Source organism: Antedon bifida, chromosome 7, assembly GCF_963402885.1.
Source record: "Antedon bifida chromosome 7, ecAntBifi1.1, whole genome shotgun sequence".
Classification (NCBI taxonomy): Eukaryota; Metazoa; Echinodermata; class Crinoidea; order Comatulida; family Antedonidae; genus Antedon; species Antedon bifida.
In genome coordinates, this window is record NC_136232.1 from 22698397 (window position 1) to 22715765 (window position 17369).

Below are 17369 nucleotides of genomic sequence, written 5' to 3' on the forward strand. Positions count from 1 at the left end.
GCCGTGGTGTTTCATTTTTAAGTTGCCGTGGTATTTTTGTTAAATTGCCGTGATGTTTTATTTTTAATTTGCCGTAGATTTTTTCAAATTACCGTGGCTTTTTCCAATTGCTGTGGCTTTTTCAAATTGCCGTGGGATTTTTTGAAAATTGTCGTGGCTTTTTTGTAAATTGTCGTGAATTTTTTTGTAAATTGCCGTGACACTTACAGGCCACAGTACATACCTCAATCACTCTCTGTCTTGCGACTGATAAATTTATTTCACAATGTACTATAGTACAAATAAGGATATTATGTTTATAAGTACTCAGGAAGTGCGCGTTTGCTGAAGTGGACTGATGGTTTAATTACTATTATTTCCTTTAGTAGATGCAATAATGTGACACTAAAACCCCTGGAAGTTTAATAACCTTTGAAAGATCCAATAGGGAACAGAATTGTCGTACCTGGCACCAAAACTCTTCTTAATTTACGTTAGTGATAGAAGTATAAAACAACAAAACACATGTGTTTGAGAGAATATCTTTAATTCATCGAAATGTGACACAATCTTTAAACAATTTTTTAAACTAATAAAATACGTCATTAGTATACTAAAGTTGTGTTCCTACTCTGGTAACGGTTGAAACTAGCTCTCAATACCTTGTGCGCATGCAGTGATAAATTCCTTGTGCGCATGTAGTGACCAATTAATTCATTGCGCGTATAATGGGGTGACCTCATCACTCGATTGCTCGGCATTCCAGAATCATACGTATGAAACGCAAAATATGTAAAATGTTTTATTCTTTTACCAAATAATTCAAATCGTCGTCTAGCGCAAGAGACAACCAACGGCAATTAGTGTGCCGCCGCAAACAAAAAGATCTCGATTTTCCCGTTCATTCGATCTTTTGTAGCAGTTGATTTTTCATTTCTAACGGAAGATGATTCGTTAAACTTTCTCCCAATTACATTTGTCACTCCTTTTTGTATTACTCTTCTAGTTCTTTCAACCTTAAATAAAATATATTTATTATATATATAAATCCAAAGGCAAATTACTGAACAATACTGTGGGTATCAGAGGCTGGATCACAATGAAGATAGGCCTACAAAACAAAATAAAGAAGGTCGCTAATGTACTCGCACAAAGCGCCATAAGGGGGACACCGGCGCTATACAAGTTTTCATCTATTATTATTATTATTATTATTTTAAACCATCACGACTGTAGGTGAGCGAAGTGCACAATCAATAGGCAAGAACTCAAGTTAGGGGGTGCCACAGCCCTCCCCCAGGCAAGGCAAAAAGGTCTGTGTAGTCGAATGGACTAGACTATGGACTTTGCATGTCGATGTATGGGGTTTGAATCCCATGACCAACTTCTTTTTACTTTATAGTAAGAGATAGTAGTAGTAATAGTGAGAGATATTATTTAGAGGGTTAAGTTTAGTTATATTTAGGAAGTAGTTCGGCTATCTTTCACGTATCTTTCAGAGAAAGTCTGTGGGAACAAATTTACGCGGCCTGGGCCTTAGTTCCGCATTAACAATTTTTGCACACCCTCCAGACAGCAACCAGCCTACGCTTCTGGTTAGGTCATCCGTCGTACATTGTACAATAGGGACTTTACGAAACACGACGGTTAGGGGAGGACGACGAATATCCTGTGTTCGCTAGAGCGTAAAATCCTATACAGTAAACATAGCCGTTTTAATAGTTACGCACCTTTGCCCGAAGACGACAGTATCTCTCTCCCTCTCCCCTGTCTCACGGCGTGGAACCCTTCTGGTGGAACAGCATAGGCCTAGCCTTCCTAGCTAGGAGCCTCGCATTCAAACACCGCGCAGAATGTATTGCTTTTAACACAGCCATTTTAAACCAATAAAAACGTTATATCGTTAAACAATAAAATTAGAAGTTAAAATATTATTTAGAGTTATGAAATTTCCACGTTTAAGTGTAATTTGAACTGTATATTTAAGGTTATATGTACATTACTTCTATTCGTTCTCTGTAAACGGGAAAATGGCAACTATATCGTCCTCAAAAATTCAACGGAATTTCACGCTAAGCTCCGCCCACTTTGTTAAAGCTCATGCATACATTATTCATGAGCACCTTTCTGTGGCTTCCCGTCATGTTTCGTGAAGTCCCTATTATTTGTGAACGAAATAAATATTCAGTGTGCAACATAATTACCCGACAAATGGAGAATCTTTGTTGATATTACGTCTTGATCCAAATCGAATATAAGCAACAAGCAATATGATTATACCTGTTAACACCACGGTAACCGCGACGAACATAGCAACAAGGCCTGAGTTCGCCGCCGATTTGCCTCCAATTACCGATGAAGATTCTGATTGGAAAAAAGAATGATAAAAACAAAAAGTAGGCCTATTATCATTTTCAACTCAATCGATTAAGAGATGTTCGATATTACTTGGTGGTTAATGTAGGATTAGTCAAGTAAAGAAACATTTTTTAAGTTAAACCAAATATATTTCTTTTGTAACAAAAATTGTCAAAATTAATTGGATTTGTGTTCTTTTATTTGGAATTATAATAAACATTAGTATTTGACTTAAGGTAACGTACCTCTAACAATATCACAATTGTTCCGAAATCCCGTAGGGTATTCACAAAAATACATTTCATCCTCTTCGTCGTTCACACACGTACCACCTGGTCCACAAGGATTACTTTGACAAGCTAGGTATAGCAGAACAAAATGAATACATATAGTTATAGGTAGGCTAACTGATCGAAAGACTTGGAAGGTGATTGTGATACCGAAAGAGGAACGGAAGCTGAGACAAGAACATCGGATAATTGAGCCCGCAAGAAATGAAAATAGACAGCTATTGTCTGCCAGAAGAGACTGTAAAAATCAGAATTTACCCACAAATTCAATCAGTTTTATGCGGTGTTTGCTAACTCAGAAAGCGTCGTACGAGTTGGCCTCAGTATGCGGATCAATGTTTTTTGCAAAGACTTCGTCTCAAGACTTACCATTATAAAGAGAACAGTCTACACAAGAAAAATCCGGTGGACAAAAACATTGTCCGTTCTCATGGCATGCTCCTTTCGTGCAGTCATCGTCAACCCTGCATATATAAGCTAAAGAGAGGAGATAAGTATAAAAGCTGCTGTTAAGACTTATAGACCACGAATTATTGTACTTCCGCCAAGGAGGTATGTAATCGCTCGTTTTTCCTGCATTGTAAACGCTTTTAAAAGTCTCTATTAAAATAGAAACTTATCATTTTTACGACGTGCCAATACCAACTCGACAATGCAGCTTTCCAGTGGAATTATGTTCACAAACCTGTTAAATCAATGGCCATAATCTTGAAAGAGGAATAACTTTAATCCTGGACCAAACCAATATTACTATCTTGAACTGTGTCTATCTTTAGTCCAGGACTAATGTTAAATAAGTCAGGAGTAGGGCCACCTAGGTTTCCAATTATTGCAATGTCGCAATAATACTGCATTACAAAAAAAAAAGAATAATTGGCTTAGTATTTATTGTGTAAATACAATACCATTTTCATTGCCGACTTGTGCTTCGATAGAGTATTCTCGTTTTTGCACGCCATCATTGATGTTGATTACCTGGCCAGGTACCAAACCTGTATGCAGATGACCACCAACCCATCTAACATTATATCTTTCTCCTCCGTTGTTGTACGTTATCACACTGTCTTCAAATGACCATCCGATCATATCACCAGGCTCTACGGCTATGCGTTCGGCTTGAGGTACTACATAACTAAGTTTTCCGTTGTATGTACTAGGTGGGATGTCGTTGTAACCGACAACTTTAAACTGAGTGTTAGAACCTTCCATTTGCCTGAATATCACGGCTCGGAAATAGTTCATTTTTCTGGAATAATATGTCCACTTCGTAACTTGACCACTACAAGAGAAACTTTGTTCTGGAGAAACCATTGTCCAACCACTGCTGTCAACATGCGTACGATCTATGATTGGCCAGCCTCTTCTACAACCATTTCCACCTTCTGTAAAGTAAATTGTTTAAAAAGGTGAAATGTTATAAATGTCCGAGTGAGACACCGAAAGGCGTAGGCCTACTAAATGCAAACTTCTCGCTATGAGACATACAGTTATAAACTGGATCAATGGCATTGAGATAGGCCTAACTTTATTGGTATCCAGCCTACTTTATTCACAGTTTGGTTAGTCAGGTATACGTCTACCGTATACATTTAAAATGGAAGGAAAGAATTATGTGTACCTACCCTCACCAACTAATTGGAGACACTTATCTGCACCAGTCTTGCAGACAAACGCTAGTGCTTTGTCAGCTTCATTATCCCAGACTGATCCAGTATTAACCACCACGTGTTGTCCATTTGACTCAGGCTGGTTTGGCGCCCAATTCTCATAATCAATGTTCGTGCCGTCTACCCATTTGAAATCATCGTTCCTGTCCTCACGATACATACCAATGAAAAACGGCTTGGAAGGCTCCAAAGAAAATAAAAATGCATTTTCTGAGGAACTGTGAACTGATGCTAATTCACTAGTTGTTTCAATTCTAAATAAAAAGATTGTTCATGTCATACTTAACATGCATTTGACGACTAATAAATGACGTGAAATAGAATAATAGTAGCCGTTTTAAAGTTCTCGCGCCTCTAATGGTACGCTAGGCGCTCCTACACAGCCTTACAGTAGCAGCCACGTGTATATGCACTAAGTTCAAATTTACCGCCGTCATATTTTTTGGGTGGATCAAAATGAACGACTAGCTAAATTATCAGCATCAGATTATATTTTTTAAAAAACATTTTACGGAATCGATTTGGAATTATTTTACGATACCGCATGTTAAGCTCATCTTGTTTCAAAGTGGTCACTTACCCTTCACTGGTGGTGAACTTTTGCTCTTGACAATATGCTGAAGCATCCCAGAAATGTTTTTTTTAAATTCTGACTACTGTACATGTAGCAGTTACTTTCAAACAATTTCCAATTCGTCGGACATCGCAACGACGAAACTTGTAGAGTGGACACAGCCAGAACAAGACACACTTCCAGGCACCTCATATTGATAATGGTAGGCCTAGCCTAGACACTTTTTTTTTTTACCTTATGCACTGTGGTACCTGTTATTGGCGATCGACGGAAACAATAAAGGCTGTTTGTCAGGAAACTTTAATTCTCATCATACGACAGTTTTGTTTGTGGTGAACTATTCCTCGTATAATCAAGGAAGCCATGTTGCAAAATGATTTAAACTTAACACCACTTTACTTGGTTTTGGTTTTATACCAATAATGATTTTATCAGATGTTTCTGCCTACTCTGATGCACTGTATTTTCCAGGGAAGAGTTAGTAATTTAACTCTTCCCTGGTATTTTCAGTACACTTTGCCAAAAAATTACATAATTTTCTCCTTCATTATTATTACTAACCTGACCTCTAGCCTAGCAAGTGAAATGAAGCAGTGGGTACAGTACTGCAACAACATGACCTGATTCGGCAACTGTCAGTAAATAGAGTCTAACTGACGATCGCAAGTCATCTAGACACGAACCTGACTGATTATAACTTCTAATATATCTCTGACAGTAGGTTCATACTGTATCTACAGATAAGGTAAACAGTAACGTGATATTTGTATGCACTTTTTTTTAGCAATACCAAATTATGTTTAATCTTAAAAATTATGACATACTGATAAATAAAATACATTATATACAAAAAACCTTAACAAGGTAATAATGAATTAGGCGGCGTATAATAATATGGAATTAGCGTCACTTCTTTCATTCTGTTACTTTGGCGTATACTGTGGCTCAGTCCCAACAGGATTACTTTACGCCATCCGCGTCCAGAAGTAGGGAGTCAATCAGTCATCAGTCAGCCAACACCCGCTGAGGACGGAGAATGGTTTCTCCGAAAATATTACAGAAATTCAATTTGTAGTGAGTGTCGTAGAATAGTATTAAACCTTATTTTAATGTTTTCGACCAATATGTATAAATCTCTTCATTCTAGGATTACTTTAATTGCAATTATACTTTTTATTTTCTAGCAAAGATGTGTTTATATTTAAGGTGTCGATTGTGCACATGTCCAAGGTTCTTAAGGAAGCTCTAAGCTCTGTCTACACTATCAAACTAGTTTGACAAAAAAAAAGTGTGATGTGCCCAAATATTGTAGTGATATGCCCAGATATGGTAGTGATATGACATCATCATGTCTACATTATGGGCAAATCATATTTTTTTGTCACATAAAGCTTGATAGTGTAGACAGAGCTTTAGGTTTAAGAAGAATTGAAGACTGATACAACCACAACAAACCCAAACTATTACTTTTTTTCTCACGTCTCAGACGATTGCAATTTACGTACAAGAACAGCCAGCCCAAGCTAATATAAACATACATTTTAAAGTGTTCTATCATCTCCGTTTAAGGTGTCGATTGCGTACATCTCCAATGTGCTTAAAATAAGCTTTAGGAGAAGAAGAAGAAGAAGAATTGAAGGGTAATAACACCGCAAAAAAACCCAAACTATTACTACTTTTTTCTCGTTTCAGACGCTTGCAATTTACGTACAAGAAGAACAATAGCACAAGCTAATATAAACATAACAGAATTCTATAGTTTTTTTTTCATCGCCGTTTTATAAGTTGTTGGTATTTCCATTAGGTTTCTGGTACATCTGATGAGCTCGCCGTTTACGTCGAGACATCAATAAGAATAAGACCACAGCAACGATTATTATCAATATGATTAAAGGCACCAAAATGTAGACAGCTATTAAGTTGGAATTCTCAGAATCATCTGAATCATCGCCAGAAATATCGATCGTATCTGAAAAACAATTTATAACTATAATGAATATAGTGAATAAAATACTGAAAGATGAGGGCGTATCAATTTGATCTCTGGTGCGCGTGCGTGCAACTGAGGGACTAGTGCTGTTCCGCCGTACCACGCCGAGATCGTTACAAAGTCGCTATCCAATCGAGTTTGAACAAATTCCCAGTTGTCTAATGGTTAGGACATCTGCATATTAAGCAGAAAGTTCCGGGTTCGAATCTCGGTTTGGGCGACTGAGAACAATTTTATACCCGTAAGGGTGTGTGGCGCAATGTGTTGGGCATTGGACTACTGATCATGAGATCGCGGTTTGAATCCAACTCTGCCGCATTGTTTGTATCCTCCTTATGCAAGATACTTTACTTACGTTTGCCTCTCTCCACCCAGGTGTATAAATGGGTACCCTGTTAGATCAAGACACAACTTTGCGCTATTACTAGCTGCATTATGGGAGTATGTTTCCATACGTGTTTGATGCAAAAAATGACTGGGGTAATCATGTTCAACGCTTAGAGGTTTCACAACATAAGGCGCTATATAAATCCAGGATATTATTATTAATATACGCCTATACCTATGAACAGATTCACAGCGGGTCCGGTTATTGTGTGCTTCGGTCATCTGCTTAACTACTCTCACTTAGTCAATAGAAAGCAGTCTGTTTCCGGATTATGGTAAGGAAACTACTTACATTTTTCCAGGTTACAGATGGTTCCTGTGAATGCATTTGGACATAAACATTCAAACGTCTCATATTCTTTGTTATTGTAACATTCAGCCCCATTCATACAAGGGTTACTCAGACACCCTAAAAGAGATAAAAATGGTACGACATGTAATAAGTGAGGGATATATATGGCTGACTCCTGTCGTAAACGACAATGTCAAATTGTCTTAGGCGTAGGCCTACATTCATCTGAATGATGACTAAGCCAGGACTGTTTAAAGCACCTTTGGCTGGTCCCAACATTGACCAAGGGCTTCTCTCGTCCACCTTAACCAGAGGAGAGGAATAAGCCAATACGTCTGAGGCAGATACTAAATGCAGGGGCTGCCATAAAAGTCAGCAGTGCTGATTTCAAATGCCTAATGGGATCCCAGATCCATATACAGAACCCGGTATTCCCAGATGGTCTCCCATCCAAGCTTTAACCGGGCCCAACGTTGCTTAACTTCGGTGATCTGACGAGAACCGGTGTTTCAACGTGGTGGTAAGGCCGTAGGAGGGAACTTATGTGCATAATTGGATAGTTATAATTAGGCCTAGGTTGATTTTCTGACCCAAAGGCCGAAACCCCTTGCTCGATCCTGGCTACGGCCATGATCATCTTGATGAATACTCTAACATGGCCCACAACTATACGACAGATGCGGTACTGCAACCATTGTTGGCAAATAGGAAATATTTCTTGGAAGTATTCCCGACTTTGTTCAACTTTAACTTGGGTGGTGGGCGGGTGGTCTAGGCCCTCCATTTGAGTCTTGATTTGGAGGTGATGATGTGCATAGCATTTGTTGTTTTCTGTCGTCTTTTTTATGATGATGATCATAAAACGATGTGGTGTTGATGATGGCGATGATTATATGATAAAAACATAACATAATCCCCATAAAGATAGATAACGATGAAGATGATAAAATATTGTTGTTTATGCCCGAATTCTATTGTGTATTTACCATCATAGACTTGGCACTGACTTCCATAATAAGGTGATTCGCATTTACACAGGTGATACGGTGGATCACTGATTGCATAACAAGTTCCATTGATGCACGGGTTATCCGAACAAGCCGAAGAATAAGCAGAAAAGGGCTCTGAAAACAAAATCGTCACAATTGCTAACAACTGCTTAGGCCTATGGTACGGTAAAGTAAAGCTTGTTTCCTACTAGGACGTAAGCGCAACGCAACCGAATTGACCAATCCAAGTTCGGTTAATCCATCGCTTGTGATTGGTTCTTGTTCCTAGTGGCAAACAAGCTTTACATCCACACTCATTGTCTCCATATATGGGCACATCACATTTTTTGTTGATAGTGTAGAAAGAGATTTAGCCTACGTTTGTAACAACGCTCTCATTGTGCCTACGAAATGTTCTAAATCTATTATCATTTGTTAAGAAAAGCATTTCACGAAAAACTTCTTATTATTTGATGTCAGGTTTACTATTGAGCGAGCGTACTGTATGCCTAGTCTACTAATCGTAAATGAAATTAGTAATATTATTGACTTGACACAGCCACATACGCATAAAGCTAAAGGGCAGTGTGCCATATATTTCACTAAAGAATTTAAAGGCATATACAGAAATAATAAATAATACTAAAATAAAATAATCATAAAAAGACACACAGAAATATTATACATAATTTGTATATGCTTATTAATGATTATTACTTGTTCTTCCGCACATTAATTATACTGTGTTTATACAAGGCTATGATAAACACACACACATTAACAACATGTCCGGCCGATCAACCAATCGACCAACACACGACAGAGAAACAAAAACACTAATAATAGCTAATTTTGACTTTCGTTTCTTACCGCTGTTATCAATTATATTTGCAGGAATAATTCGATTAGTAGGCCAAACTGTAGACTCCTGTATTGGCGATGATAGGACAAGAGCTGAAATTAAACAGAATTTTACTTTGACAGAAGAGTATAAAGAATATAAATAAATGTTAACTTAAAAGAAACAAAAGTATTATTTATTATTATTAGTATATAAGTACTCTATTGGTATGTCATGGTATTTTAAGGCAGTTTGCCGATTTATTAAAATTCCTCACACTTTTTATTTTAAGCAGAAAGTTTGGTGGTATCATACATGATTTATCTAAAAAAAAAAGTAAAAGTAACATTTCTTGTCTGTCTGAACATTTTTCTCAATCCTATTGCACGAGCGTAAAACATCATTTGAGCGACATAGAATAATGAAACATCAAAAGTAAAGGTTTTTGTTTACCGTCAACATTTTCGAATTCACACAATGTTCCTGAGAATCCGTCTTGACAATCACAAGTAAACAGACTATCTTCATTGGAACAACTTCCGCCATTTAAACACGGGTTACTCAAGCATCCTAGTAAAAAGTCAAAACATGATTTCAAATAATTGTACGGCATCGTTAATTTGTAATATACCAACAGAAACATGTTTGTGCGTAACTTACCGTCGTACACGTCACAGGTTTCACCTGTCCATGGCCATACGCAAGCGCATGCGTAGAACGGTTCTTGCGCTGTTGGATGACATGTTCCTGAATTCTGACAAGGAGTGTTACGGCATCCATCTATTAAATTAATGAAACAATTTCAATAACGATTCTAGAACTAAATCGATTCTATACTTTTAAAAGAATAAAACAGACAATATTCACATGGGAACAGAATCATTTTACAAAAGGCAGACGGCGCATGCGTGGAGGTAAATTAATGCATTGATGTGTAAAGGCACCGTATCTAAACGTTTTTTTCAATCAGCTACACTTACATATTCCTATTTAAATTGCGAAAAACTTACCTGGGACAATTTCACAATTTGATCCAGAAAAACCAGTTGGACAATCACAAGAATATTCTCCACCATCTTGACTTACACAAGTTCCACCGGACAAACATGGGCTGTTTTGACAAACTGAAAAAAATAATAACAAGCGATTACAAAGAGTTATGTATTTACAATTATTTCGAATAAAAGCGAGTAACTCTTCTTAACTTATACAAATAAACAATTACCATCAATTATTTCACACAATGTTCCTGAGAATCCGTCTTGACAATCACAAGTAAACAGACTATCTTCATTGGAACAACTTCCGCCATTTAAACAAGGGTTACTTGAGCAACCTACAAAAATGGACGATTTCAAAATACAGGTTATTTAAAAAAGAATTAAAGAAAACTGACTTATAAACCGATTATTTAACACATGAAAGAAGAAAACGATTCGTTTTTAAAAAACAAAATAAGAGATCTACTTTGCAGTTTTGAAAAACTTGAGTTTACGCGCGTAACTTACCGTCGTACACGTCACAATTTTCGTCTGTCCATGACCACGCGCATGCGCATAAGTAGAATGGTTCCTGGGTTGTCGATAGACACGTTCCTGAATTCTGACAAGGAGTGTTACTGCATTTATCTATTAAATTAATGAGATAGCCAATTGTCATGAATTATATGTTTAAATAATCATATACATTTACTGGCATAACTTCTGCACAGTAATATACTGCAATTTTAAAATGAATATGAATGAATTATATAATACAGCCTGGACGTACCTGGAACAATTTCACAATTGGATCCGGAAAAACCAGTTGGACAATCGCAAGAATATTCTCCACCATCTTGACTTACACAAGTTCCACCGGATAAACATAGGCTGTTTTGACAAACTGAAGAAAAAATTATTACAAACAATTGGATCCTACAATTTAGAATAACGATTAGTAACTCTTAATTTAATATACAAATAAAACAATTACCATCAAGTATTTCACAAAATATTCCTGAGAATCCGTCTTGACAATCACAAGTAAACAGACTATCTTCATTGGAACAACTTCCGCCATTTAAACAAGGGTTACTTGAGCAACCTACAAAAATGGAAAATTTCAAAATTCAGGTTATTTAAAAAAGAAGAAAAATAATTAAAGAAAACTGACTTATAAACCGATTATTTAACACATGAAAGAAGAAAAGGATTCGTTTTTAAAAAACAAAATGAAAGAGATCTACTTTGCAGTTTTGAAAAACTTGAGTTTTCGCTTACCGTCGTACACGTCACAATTTTCGTCTGTCCATGACCACGCGCATGCGCATACGTAGAATGGTTCCTGGGTTGTTGATACACACGTTCCTGAATTCTGACAAGGAGTATTACTGCATTCATCTATTATATTAATGAGATAGCCAATTGTTGCGAATTATATGTTTTAATAATCATATACATTTACTGGCATAGAAGAACTTCTAATAATATATAACGGCGTACCTGGGACAATTTCACAATTGGATCCAGAAAAACCGGTTGGACAATCGCAAGAATATTCTCCACCATCTTGACTTACACAGGTTCCACCGGATAAACATGGACTGTTTTGACAAACTGTAGGAAAATAACAGCCAAGAATTACAAACAGTTGGATCGGTATAATTTAGAATAAAGATGAGCACTCGTAACTTATACAAATAAAACAATTACCATCAATTATTTCACAAAATGTTCCAGAAAATCCGTCTTGACAATCACAAGTAAACAGACTATCTCCATTGGAGCAACTTCCGCCATTTAAACAAGGGTTACTTGAACATCCTAGAAAACGGGAAAATATTTCAAAATGACTAATACGCTGATTCTCTAACACAAAAGATTATTTAAAACGCTTTTAATATTATGAGTTTATGAGCGTAACTTACCAGCGTACTCTTCACAAGTTGCGTTTGTCCACGGCCATACGCAAGAGCATGCGTAGAACGGGTCTTGAGTTGTTGGATAACAAGTTCCTGTGTTTTGGCATGGAGCACTGTTACAACCATCTAAAAATAATATTAAATTAAATGATCTGACTTATAGTTCAATTTAAAATAAAAACTCATTAACTTCTTAAGCTCTATCTACACTATCAAACTAGTTTGACAAAGTGTGTTATGCCCAAATATGGTAGCAGGCCCGTAGCCAGGGGGGTTTTTGGGGGTTCGGGCTAACCCCCCACCCCCCCTTTTGCGCGAACCCCCCTTTTACCAGCGAACCCCAACTTGAAAAACCAAGGCCCCACTTCGAAAATCGTGCAATTAATTATCAATTATAGAATACTGTAGTGTCCTATATAACTCATAACTATATAACTGCGTAACTCAGATTTTAGTAGGTAAAAAATGTTTCTGTAAGCTGATGATTAAAACAACCGAAATTGCTCTGAGAGCCACACAAAACAATTGGTGTCAAGAAAACCCCCCTCTGATGCATTCTGGCAACGGGCCTGGGTAGTAATATGACATCATCATGTCACATGGGCACATCATACACAGTATATATTTGTTCACATAGTTTGAGTGTAGACAGATAAAATGGATCCAAAATGTCAGTCAAATCAGGTGACTAGTATTTTTCTTTGTTACTTACTTCACAGAAAGAAGCTAAACCCATACTGTATGTTTCTTATTTCTTTGTAACATTATCGCATATTATACATGAATTTGTATCATGCATTTTTAACATGAATCAAAAGCGCACCATACCTGTAATTATTTCGCAATTGCTTCCATAAAATCCCTCAGGGCAGTCACATGAATACATCATATCTTCCTCATTATTTACACATGTACCTCCTGACTGACAAGGATTACTTTGGCATGCTGTAACAGATACCAAGACACTTGTTAAAGTATTGAGTGACAGTCCGATCGTCATCAATGAGTTTGGAAGAGGGAAAGAAATCTTTAATGATAATTCAGATCAAGTTTGATATTTTTTATTTTATTTGTATTCATTTGGTTGGCACAGGAGTTGCAATAACAGGAAAGCCACTGTTGTTTCCTGAAGGACGTGCGGCTCCTTAGATAAGTGGCTGTGCCTGACAGTGACTGTGTGTGTACTAGTACACCGGGGTAACCCCCTACTCGTCTCGAAAGATGTACTAAGGTTCTTTAAATTGCACATGAGCCAGATGTGTACACTGGACCTACGGTTTATAGTCCGTATCCGCGGAGAAGACTCGTTCTACCACCAGAACCACGGAGCGAGTGAGCCTCGAACACTACGGTTCTCACTGCCTTAACCACCTTGCCACTCCTCGCCACTAAAGCGTGGTTACCGTTCCCACTAAAACGCAACGCAGCGACGTATTGACGCAAAGTGATGTATTGCGTAATCACAAGTGGGAACCGACAACGCAACAGTGCTTGAAAAGTTTGATTTCACGCAGGCGGGGGCAAACACAGTTATTGGAAGGGCTTATGTTGCGTAGGTTGCGTCGCTAGTGGGAACCAAGCTTAACATAGTGATAAGAAAACGTTACGTTGAAAACTAGTGCTTAACAGTAACTCACCGTTATAGAGAGAACAATCAACACAGGAGTAGTCTGAAGGACAGACGCAATTTCCGTTGTCGTTACACGTTCCTTTGACACAGTCTTCATCGACTCTGCATAAAAAGACTAAAAAGAATATCAAGTTAGAGAAAGTCAACAGTTCTTTTCAGAACTATACGTGATGTACCGCAAACTTTATATCAAATACTGTCAGCCTGGATAGAATCATATCCAGTAGCTCGCGCCAGAGAGTCTTTAATCTACCTTACTCTGAATTTTACTGTACACAGTTGTAAAACAATTTGTATATTTGTAAGTATAATTCGCGAGAATTTGTTCTAAAAGTGTTTCCTCAGTACAAGTACAATTACATCAAAGCTGGGCAAAACATCTGACCATGGAGGTTCCTTTTACTTCATCCACGATCTGACCAAACATATCCAGGAAAAAGTTTAGCATAGGCCTAATTACAAATCATCACAATAATTTTCCCTCTGAATAATCAGAAAGAAGCACATTGATGCAACAATAAAGAGACATGAGGATGTTGGAAAGGAAAAATGTTATACTTTATTATTTAAAAAAAAACAACTTCCTACCATTTTCATCACCGACTTGTGCTTCGATGGAGTACTCTCGACCGTCAACACCGGTATTAATGTCAATTGTCTGGCCAGTTGTCAAGCCTGCATACAAACTGCCTCCAACCCACCGGACCTTCACATCTCCTGCAATGTTGTAGGTTATAACGCTTTCTCCAAATGACCATCCAATCACATCCCCTGGCTCAACTGTAATGCGTTCACTTTCAGGTACTATGTAAGTGACCTCTGTGTCAGATTTACTGGATGGGATGTCATTGATACCGATAATTTTAAATTCGGTTTCAGAACCATCTATCTGCCTAAACACTATAGCTCTGAACGATGCAGTACTTTTGGAGTAATATGTCCACTTCGTAACTTGACCACTACAGGAGAACTTTTGATCTGGTGATACCATTGTCCAGCCACTGCTGTCAGGATTGCCACGATCTTTAATTGGCCAGCCTCTTCTACAGCCATTACCTTTAAAGGAAACAGAACAGAACATTAGTGTAGTGTTGATATCCAAACTACTCAGTTCCTATGTTTCGTAGGAAGTGTACGGACTTTACATATTTTTTGTAGGCCTACGAACCTTCACCAACCGACTGAAGACATTTGTCCGCGCCAGTCTTGCACACAAACGACAGTGAAGTTGTGTCTGCTTGATTATCCCAGAGTGTTTTAGTATAATCCCACATAACTGCCACGTGTTGTGAATTTGAATCTGGTTGGTTTGGCGCCCAACTCACATAATCCTTCTTTGTGCCATCGAGCCATTTGAAGTCATCATTTTTGCTCTCACGATACATTCCAATATAGAAGGTCTTTGAAGGCTCCAACGAAAACAAGAATGCGTTTTCAGAGGAGCTGTGAACTGATGTCAATTCGCTGGACGATTCAATCCTAATTAGGAGAAATAATTACTATAACATAAACATCATTATTACAGTCGTGTGTTTGCTCTGTGAATAACTATAGGCACTTTTCATCAGTAAAGACGACTTAAGTACTATAACCTACTAACATGCCAAGGAGCGTCTTGAATTACTACGGAAAAACCCTAAAATTAAAACCAACAAAACTTGATGTAAATCTTACCCTTCGCTGGCAGTAAACTGTTGCGCTTGACAATATTCAGAAGCATCCCAAAAGGTTTTCTCCTGAGTACTGTACATGTAGCAGTTGTTTTCAAACAATTTCCAATTTGTTGGACATCGCAAGGAAGAAACCTCTAGCGTAAAAAGCGCCAGGCATACGGCTACCAGACACCTCATGATGCTTCGAACCTCAGAGTGAGAATGGGACTAGCAAGCTTAACTTTGCGCGACATGTAGGCCTACCTTCGATTTAGCCGGGCACTGGGGATTATATAAATCAAACTACGCATGCGCCAACAATGTAAATTCGCCATGGTATAAACCCTGCAGTCGGTTTATGGCGTGCATCAATTTAATTATACTTTTATTACGTAACTCTCTCGTAAACAATTTTCTTATATAAATAATATGTAATCCAAATCAATTATGTATACAAGGACAGCAAACGTCAACATTGTGCCGTGTTGTTTTTATGTAAACAAGGCTAACAGTGTTTGAGAAAAAGACTCACTCAAAGTAACATACAACAATATACAAAATTAATATCATCCGAAGCTACAAGGATAATCGTAATATACCGGTAGGCATAGAAATAACAATTGGATATAGCTAACTCCGTTGTGTATCCGAGCTTTAAATCCTCATCCATATTTCTGAAATCTTTTGTTTGGAAACTTTGAGTTTGCCAGTAATTGGAAAAGTTTGAGGTGGTGCCTGTCTACACTACCAAACAACGGAGGCTTCATTTTTCCAATCTGCAGAATAACATGACTTATTTAATTTATTTAATTTGATTTGCTTAACTTCTGCAAACTACGGTAGTTTTCTGCAGCTTGCTGAACTGGTTTACACAAACTAGCAAAAACTTGTAATTTTGCCAAATTCTGGGTTTGTAGTATGAACCACACAGAAGGTTGATTGAAGGACAATTAATACTCCATCACTGTATCTTCTTAAAGATACTATTAGGCCCTACTAGGCGCACAAAAGGGATAAATTGCTTTCAAACATCAAACGGACCGAAACATACAGTTTACAGTATTTTTATCATCTTGTACTTGTAGGCCTACTGGTAGTATAAACAACTCGCTCTAATGCAGTAATCGCGGTTATACACTAATTGTAGAAAGTGAAATTCAGTTAAAAATTATTTTATTTTATAATTCGTACAATAAAGAAAGATTTCGTTTACATTTTAAAAGAGCAAATGTTTTATCCTTTATTTTAACAACATCGGAAAAAAGACATACTTTTACGCGCCTGTGTACACATTGAAAAACATTGATAATTTCCGGCTTTTGCATGCGCATGCGTAAACATTTCGTCTCTCCGTGACATTGAAACAACATGATTAAATCCTAATATATTTGAAATATAGATATTATATAGATATTTTGAAACTTCTATAAAAACTTCCAACAATAATCTTATCTAAACCTACAACTTTACCTGATAGATTGCAAAAATGTCAACACTTATATATTGCAAATACACAATTGTTTCTCTATTTAATAAAGCAACATTAAATTCAATAATTTTGGAAAGATTTGAAAATATTAAAAGAAATATGAAGCATTTTATGCTAGAATAAAATATGGATAAAAACTATATTAACATTAAAATCAAATTTATACGTTAGGCATATAAGATAAGAACCAGTAATGTAAATTTAGCGGTAGACAATACACAAAATGAAATAAAGTAAAGTTGAGAAAGACATAAGTCGACATTTTAGTTGTTGTGTACAACCGTCTATTTCGTGAAAACGAAACATTGAGGCTTGATTTTATTTTCCGG

General features: G+C 37.1%; 4 protein-coding genes across 6 annotated transcripts in view; 1 reads left to right on the forward strand and 3 right to left on the reverse strand.

The window, feature by feature from the left end:
• Positions 1–17369, forward strand: part of LOC144848481 (baculoviral IAP repeat-containing protein 7-like) — a 57881-nt gene that overhangs the window by 34421 nt on the left and 6091 nt on the right. The gene's annotated exons all lie outside the window — the stretch shown is intronic.
• Positions 519–5150, reverse strand: LOC144847773 (uncharacterized). 3 transcript variants are annotated; one of them, XM_078704288.1, is made up of 7 exons: positions 4875–5150; positions 4256–4548; positions 3533–4009; positions 2997–3104; positions 2583–2696; positions 2184–2343; positions 519–995 (listed from the first exon to the last, which is right to left on the reverse strand). In XM_078704288.1, exons 2-7 carry the CDS (start codon positions 4452–4454, stop codon positions 974–976), a joined length of 1080 nt encoding a protein of 359 aa, XP_078560414.1. In that variant the 5' UTR covers positions 4455–4548; positions 4875–5150; the 3' UTR covers positions 519–973. The 3 variants fall into 3 exon arrangements, with proteins under 3 accessions (XP_078560414.1, XP_078560413.1, XP_078560415.1); XM_078704287.1 differs by having other exon boundaries at positions 4250–4548; XM_078704289.1 differs by lacking the exon at positions 2184–2343 and having other exon boundaries at positions 4250–4548.
• On the reverse strand, positions 6085–10648 carry LOC144848278 (uncharacterized). The gene is made up of 8 exons (XM_078704990.1): positions 10593–10648; positions 10378–10491; positions 10024–10147; positions 9821–9937; positions 9397–9480; positions 8524–8661; positions 7538–7654; positions 6085–6837 (listed from the first exon to the last, which is right to left on the reverse strand). Exons 2-8 carry the CDS (start codon positions 10441–10443, stop codon positions 6647–6649), a joined length of 837 nt encoding a protein of 278 aa, XP_078561116.1. The 5' UTR covers positions 10444–10491; positions 10593–10648; the 3' UTR covers positions 6085–6646.
• LOC144848279 (uncharacterized) lies at positions 14249–15749 on the reverse strand. Its single transcript, XM_078704991.1, has 3 exons — positions 15574–15749; positions 15068–15378; positions 14249–14955 (listed from the first exon to the last, which is right to left on the reverse strand). Exons 1-3 carry the CDS (start codon positions 15747–15749, stop codon positions 14462–14464), a joined length of 981 nt encoding a protein of 326 aa, XP_078561117.1. The 3' UTR covers positions 14249–14461.

What these genes read in the sequence shown, in the direction of transcription:
- LOC144847773 (XM_078704287.1), bottom strand. Translation starts at nt 4,454, where the DNA reads ATGTATCGTGAGGACAGGAACGATGATTTCAAATGGGTAGACGGCACG. An exon ending in TCTCCAATTAGTTGGTGAGG is followed by an intron (nt 4,010 to 4,249) that starts GTAGGTACACAT and finishes TTTACTTTACAG; the next exon opens with AAGGTGGAAATGGTTGTAGA. An exon ending in ACAAGTCGGCAATGAAAATG is followed by an intron (nt 3,105 to 3,532) that starts GTATTGTATTTA and finishes TCCTCTCTTTAG; the next exon opens with CTTATATATGCAGGGTTGAC.
- LOC144848278 (XM_078704990.1), bottom strand. Translation starts at nt 10,443, where the DNA reads ATGGTGGAGAATATTCTTGTGATTGTCCAACTGGTTTTTCTGGATCAA. An exon ending in AAATTGTGAAATTGTCCCAG is followed by an intron (nt 10,148 to 10,377) that starts GTAAGTTTTTCG and finishes TTAATTTAATAG; the next exon opens with ATGGATGCCGTAACACTCCT. An exon ending in TCAGTGCCAAGTCTATGATG is followed by an intron (nt 7,655 to 8,523) that starts GTAAATACACAA and finishes TATCTCTTTTAG; the next exon opens with GGTGTCTGAGTAACCCTTGT.
- LOC144848279 (XM_078704991.1), bottom strand. Translation starts at nt 15,749, where the DNA reads ATGAGGTGTCTGGTAGCCGTATGCCTGGCGCTTTTTACGCTAGAGGTT. An exon ending in CAGTTTACTGCCAGCGAAGG is followed by an intron (nt 15,379 to 15,573) that starts GTAAGATTTACA and finishes TCTCCTAATTAG; the next exon opens with GATTGAATCGTCCAGCGAAT. An exon ending in TCTTCAGTCGGTTGGTGAAG is followed by an intron (nt 14,956 to 15,067) that starts GTTCGTAGGCCT and finishes TTTCCTTTAAAG; the next exon opens with GTAATGGCTGTAGAAGAGGC.